Source organism: Camelus ferus, chromosome 10, assembly GCF_009834535.1.
Source record: "Camelus ferus isolate YT-003-E chromosome 10, BCGSAC_Cfer_1.0, whole genome shotgun sequence".
NCBI classification, from domain to species: domain Eukaryota; kingdom Metazoa; phylum Chordata; class Mammalia; order Artiodactyla; family Camelidae; genus Camelus; species Camelus ferus.
In genome coordinates, this window is record NC_045705.1 from 60,177,816 (window position 1) to 60,184,282 (window position 6,467).

Sequence of the window (6,467 nt, forward strand, 5' to 3'; positions counted from 1 at the left end):
CCCTGACTGTGTGTCCCCCCTTCACTCCCCAGGCATCTGCCCCGTGAACCGGGACACCATAGATTACTTGCTTTCAAAGAATGGGAGTGGCAATGCCATCATCATTGTGGTGGGGGGTGCAGCTGAGTCCCTGAGCTCCATGCCCGGCAAGAATGCTGTCACCCTGCGCAACCGCAAGGGCTTTGTGAAACTGGCCCTGCGCCACGGGTGAGTGCTTCCCTGCACACACGCATGCACACGTACACACCCCTCCACAGCTCTGCTCCATCTGGAGCAGCAGCTTCTTGGCTCCTGGGGGCAGGACCCAAACCCCAGAAAAGCATAGAAGGGAGTTCACCATCCTGTCTGGGAGGGGAGGTTTGAGCCCAGAGGTTCAGGCCAAGTTTGCCCAAATGCATGCTGGGTGGCTGGGTGGGCAGAGATGCAGCCTGTGTCTCCTGGGTCCTCACAGGTGGGCTGAGAGGTCAGGCCCAGATGCAGGACTCTGTCCTGGGGCCAAAGCGTGTCAAGCTGCTAGGAGAGTAAGAAGCAAGGAAGGAGGATGGTGCGGGTGGAAGCATCAGGGAAGGCTTCTTAGAGGGGTGACCCTGAGGACAGGCAGAGAGGAGCTGGGCAGCTTGGATTTCTGTGACCTTTTCTGGAAATTCAGAGGCACATTCTGTGTAGCCACCTGTTTAACACGTTTCACTGGGCAAAGCACATTTGTGTCCACCAGCCTGTTTGGTTCTCCTGCAAAATCCTGCAGTGATGCCACCTCATTTTCTATTTGAGAAAACTGAGTGAGGCTAAGTGACCTGGTCAGGGCCACACTGTAAAGCCCTGGCGTGCTTGCCAGTCACTAATGGGGCAGAGGGCCTGTCCGCATCTGGCGGTGAGAGGGTATGTGCTTTGGGGTCCCTGGGGGATTCTGGTGCACACCTGAGGGAGGGGAGCTTAGCTGGTGTCCGGGGCCTCTAGGGCTGCCAGGAGGAACTAAAGCCAGTGATTGGGGTGTGACGGACTCTGGCGTCTCCTTTCCAGAGCTGACCTGGTTCCCATCTACTCCTTTGGGGAGAATGAGGTGTACAAGCAGGTGATCTTTGAGGAGGGCTCCTGGGGCCGATGGGTCCAGAAGAAGTTCCAGAAGTACATTGGCTTCGCCCCATGCATCTTCCATGGCCGAGGCCTCTTCTCCTCTGACACCTGGGGGCTGGTGCCCTACTCCAAGCCCATCACCACTGTTGGTGAGCCCCCTGCCTGCAGACCCTGAACTCGGGGTGCCACAGCTAGATTAGAGGCAGAGTTAGGATTCAGATTTGGGCCCTTGGCTCCAATGTCCATCCTCTAAACCATTAGGACGCGGACCTGTTTGCGTGCTGATGGGAATGAGCGGTAGGGGTAGAGGATGGGGGATATTTCCATTACCACAAGCTAAGCTGCGCTGGATAAGAAGACAGCTTTCAGCCGTTCTATGTCTGTAGAGCTCAGAGTCTATCAGGGAAGACCCTGTTATGGCGGAGAGCAACAGGGTGTGGAGAGGAGGTGCAGGGTGCTCTGGGGGGTCCCAGCGGACCCCAGGGAGGAGGTGACTCTTACACTATTAGCCGAATAGGAATATCCAGCAAAAGAGGGGAGGAAGAGGGTTTTTGTCAGAAACAGTAGCCTCAGTGAAGTTCCTGCAGCAAGACTGTATCTATTTTTGAGGAATAGAAAGAAAAAAAAATCAACATTCCTGGAGCAGAGGCCTGTAAGATGTGTAGCAAAAAACCCCCCATAAAATCCAAAAAAGAAAAACCAAAATAACTGGCTGTAGTGGGCCCTCAGCTGTGTTGTTTTGGGTTTATTTGGGACAGTTTAGAGGAATCCAAACAATTATCTATTGTAGAGGGGGGTGTGTGTGTGTGTGTGTGTGTGTGTGTGTGTCTGTCTGTTTGTCTGTCTGTCTGTCTGTCTGTTAATGGTTCACAAGCTAGAGATCACACAGAAGTGCAGGGCCACAAGCCATGGACCTTAGAGGTCAAAGCTCACACAGATACTGGGAGTTATCAGGGCCAGATGTTTTGCTTTGTACCTTCACAGAGAGACCAAGTTCCTGCATTTTGGGTTATGTAACCCAGACTTACCCTCAACTCTGGTTATACACAAATCCCACACCTGGTCTGAGGTCTGCGAGGCCGCAGGGACATTTCCATGCATGGGGGGCTGGAGAGGGACAGGGTCTGGCGGACAGTGCGAAGGGATTTGCTCTTCACTTTAAGAATGGAAAACTACTTGAGGGTTCTGGGGAGAGGAGATTCAGACTGGCATTTTAAAGTGATCCTTGGGGCTGCTGAATAGAAAATGGGTTAGAAGGGGCAAAAATGGAAGCCAGAAGACCAGTCCAGAGTCTTTTGTGGTAGCCGATCGTTTGGACCGAGGGAATGGCAGTGGAGATGGGAAAGAACTGCATGAACTTGGGAGAAATTTCAGGAATAGCGCTGACAGGTCTTCGGGATGAGTTGGGTTTGGAGAGGAGGCAGGATGAAAAAATTAAATTATGCTTGGGTTTATGAATGTTGGTCTCCTCCTCCTCCTGCCCTTACCACACTTCTCAAAGCATCCTCAGCAAAGCCCTATGAGGAAGGATCCCCATGTGATAGGTGAGGAAACTGAGGCTCAGAGAGGTGAAGTGACTTGCCCAGAGCAGGGACATAGCAAAGCTATTATGTGACCCCACACCTCCCACAGGAGATCCCAGCTGAGCACAGTAGGCACAGCCAATCACGGTCTCACCTGCTGCTGAGTGGCTCTGTGGCCTTAGGCAGGTCCCTTCCCATGCCCCTGGGCCTCAGTCCTCTCATATGTAAAAGGGACAACCTGCGATAGAGCACATTCCATGCAGTTCCTGGCATGTGATTGGCACAGGGTACAGAGTTGACGCCATCAGCATCCTGGTGGACGCCCAGGGAGCGTGGGCTAAATGGCATTGACTAACCAGAGACCTCTGCCCCATCCCTGCAGTGGGTGAGCCCATCACCATCCCCAAGCTGGAGCACCCGACCCAGCAGGACATCGACCTGTACCACGCCATGTACATGGAGGCCCTGGTGAAGCTCTTCGACCAGCACAAGACCAAATTCGGCCTCCAGGAGACTGAGGTCCTGGAGGTGAACTGAGCCCATCTGCAGGGGCCAGCTTCTGGGAGGAACCAGCTGCAAACTGTTTTCTACCAAGTTCTCGAGTCTTTTTTGTTCTGTAAATTTGGAAGTGTCATGGGTGTCTGTGGGTTATTTAAAAGAAATTATAATAATTTTGTTAAACCATTACCATGTTAGGTCTTTTTTAAGAAGGAAAGCAGTGCATGTTTCAAGCTCTTTCACTTCCAGCTTGTCCTGTTCTAGGTGGTGGCTGACACATCTGGCCCTTTGTGGTTTCCCAACCAACCCCTCTTCATCTCTTCCCAGAATTACAGAGAAAACACAGCCCTTGTTACTTGGGGAAGGACAGCCATTAGTGACTCAGGCCAGTTAGATTATTTGCCCTTCGCGGGGTTGAGGCTACTTCTAATACAGACAGCTCTGTTCCCAGCTGCCTGACACTTGACTGCAGGACCTGTCCCTCTGGCCAAGGGGAAGACTCTGAAGGCACAAGGGTCCCCATTGTGAAGAGCGCAGGGGTGAGCATCGGGAGTTCTCAAGCCTGGTTCTCCTTTCTGCCGCCACCCCCCACCCCTGGGGCTTTCCAATCTGAGCCTGGACTGGGCTCCAGAGAGGTGATGGAGTGCCAGTGATCCATGCTGGGATGTAGGACTGTCCAGGTGAACCATCTCTTGCACGATCCAGCCCCATCACTTTCTGGTTGGAGTGACTGGCTTTCCTCAGGGGGGCCGATGACATAGACCCAGTACAGACCCCACCTTGGCCTGAATCACATACCTCCCAGCAGCCTCGGTTTGCTTAACCCACACTCCCAGCTGTGGATGTGAGGAAGGAGTCCCATTTCCTGTTGACAGAGGGACCTGGCCTTCTGAGCAGCCGATAGGTTCCAGAACAGAGGTCCCCCAAACCCAAGCCTCACAGATTTGTGCCTTTCTGAGAGGGTGGGGACCAGGGAGGAAACCTAGTCCTCGGTGTGTTCCCTTTTCTCCTGATGAGATCATGACACCATATCAGACTTTTGTATATTCCTAAATGAGAACATGAAAACAAGTCCTCTACGAGTTATTGCTGCATCTTGCCACTGACACGCAGGGAGACCACCGCCCCTGCTGGGCCACCTGCTGAGCCCTGGCTCCCTTGCCTCTTTGGCCCATGTGGCTCTGTGTGGTGTATGAGCTATCTAATGCTGTGGAATAAATTACTCCAAAACTTGGTGGCTGCAAACAACACTATGTCTACAGTTTCTGAGGGTCAGAAGGAGAGGTCCAGCTTAGCAGGACCATCTGCTCCAGGGTCTCTCACAAGGCTGCACTCAAGGTGTCAGTGGGGCTGCCATCATCTCAAGGCTGGACGGGGGAGGATCCGCTTCCACAGCCATTCTTCAGGCTGTTGGCAGGGTTCGCTTCCTTCCTGGCTGTTGACCTGCAGCCACTCCCAGTTCCCTGCCATCCGGCCCTTTCCTAGAGGAGCTCACAGCATGGCAGCTGTCTGTGTCAGAGAGAGTAAGAAGAGCCAGAGAGAGAGAGTGCAGACAGAAGTCACAGTCCTCTGTAGCCTGAACTTGGAAGTGACCACCTGTCACTTTCGCTGTTTCTTTTCCTTGATGCAAGTCCCTAGGTCCACCTGACACTCACGAGGGTCACACACGAGCTGAATACCAGGAGGCTGGGCTGGTGAAGGTGGTGAAGGCTCGTGCCCAGCTGTCAGGTCCTGGAATGGCTGGGCTGGGAAGATCCATGTAGATCACTCAGACCGTGTCCCCTTGCACCTGGCCTTAGTTACACCACGAAGGAGGAGACCTGGCCTGCTGTCACTCTAGTGATTTCATGCCACACCCGGACCTCACAAAAGGCCACCTCTCTCTGTTCTAACTCCAATTCAGTAAGTACCAAGCCCCTGGGACCCTTTCCTGCTGAGACTAAAGGGGCTCCTTCCCGCTTTCCCACTGCCTAAGGCCTGTCCTCGCCATTCATCCACCTCAGGGAACACTCTGCGCCAGAAGCAGTGCACAGGCTGCTTGGGAGCAGAAACAAACATTGGAAACAGCCGAGACATGCAGGGTGGTCAGAGCTGTGACAGGGAGGCCCCTGACCCAACGGGGGGTGCCTCATTGAGCTGAGGCCCCAGTGCCTGAGCTAGGACTCAGGGTGATGAAATTTGCCAGTGTTACAGAAACGACAGGCTAGCCAAGAAACAAGCACCACTCGGAGGGCTGGAGTACTCAGCTTTATTATGCCGGTGGGCTCAGAGGGGGTTCTGCTCCGGAGCTCTGAGCACCTTCAAGATGGGTGAGTGAGGTTTTACAGGGTTAATTACAAGCTTGGGGTATTCGGCCAATAGGCATGGAGCAGCTTTAGCAGCATCATTATCACAAAAGTAGAGGCAGGGAGGCAGCAACAAACCAACATTCCAAGGCCAGATATGTGTCTGAAAATCCAGCTGGCTAGCAGAAAAAACAAGAGCAGGGAATCAGCAAACTGACATTTATTAACTTAGATTTACGAGTTAGCCCAGCAGAACTCAGGTCAGTAATCGGACACTTGTTAAACTTAGATTTACGAGTTAGGCCTAGCCTAGCTTTTCCTTCACACCAGGAAGGAGTTGGAGGGGCTGATCAGCAAGTGCAGATGGGGAGACTGCTGATTTGATCCACCAAGAGGTGGCGGCAGAGATGTCCGCAGAGAGGTCTGTGGTGGGGCTTCACTTGGACAGGCAGGGAACTGGCTTCTTGAGATTTTAGGTGGGCAGGAGGGCAGGGCAGAGAGAGGAGGTTCCCTGGAGGGGCCAACAGAGGCTGGATTCTCCAGCTCCAGGCAGGCCTCAGGCTGCAGACTCCAGGTCAGAGGAAAGGCCTGTTTTCTGATGAGTCTCAGCCACACCCCACCCTCACCTGAGGATAGACGTGACCCTTAGCATCTGGCTCCCAGCTAAGCCCTGGGCCTAACCTAGGCCACTACACAAATACAGGCCAATGTTCTCAGCATTAATTTTGTGAAGACTGAATACCTAATGTGCACCAGAAACTCCACCATCTCTGCCTAAGAACAGTGACAATAACCAGGCCCTAAATCTTGGAGGGGTCGTGTCACCCAAATGCAGTCAGCCCTCTGTACTCGCTGGTTCAGGCCAACTGTATGGCGCCATTTATATAAGGGACCTGAGCATTCGAGAGTTTTGGTATCCACACAGATACCAAAGGAAGCCTGTATGTCTGTGCAGAGCAGAGGTCAGCCCTGCTCTAAGCTGTGTGTGAGGAACTCTAGGTAAATGCTGTGAATATTGCTTTGGGTTGGAAATTGTTACCTTGGGAGAGGCAACAGGAACCTCCTTTTCCAGACCCTCTGCCTTTGG

General features: G+C 53.1%; 1 protein-coding gene across 3 annotated transcripts in view; it reads left to right on the top strand.

The window, feature by feature from the left end:
- The window catches only part of DGAT2 (diacylglycerol O-acyltransferase 2), a 29,124-nt gene extending 25,840 nt beyond the window's left edge, over positions 1–3,284 (top strand). For 2 of the 3 annotated variants that reach the window (XM_032489418.1, XM_006173302.3), the window contains 3 exons: positions 33–207; positions 1,021–1,223; positions 2,980–3,284. In XM_032489418.1, coding sequence (XP_032345309.1) covers positions 33–207; positions 1,021–1,223; positions 2,980–3,134 — 533 coding nt within the window. In that variant the 3' untranslated portion in view covers positions 3,135–3,284. The remainder of the gene's footprint in view (positions 1–32; positions 208–1,020; positions 1,224–2,979) is intronic. The other variant, XM_032489419.1, reaches the window with a different exon arrangement.
- Positions 3,285–6,467: the final 3,183 nt, after the last annotated feature.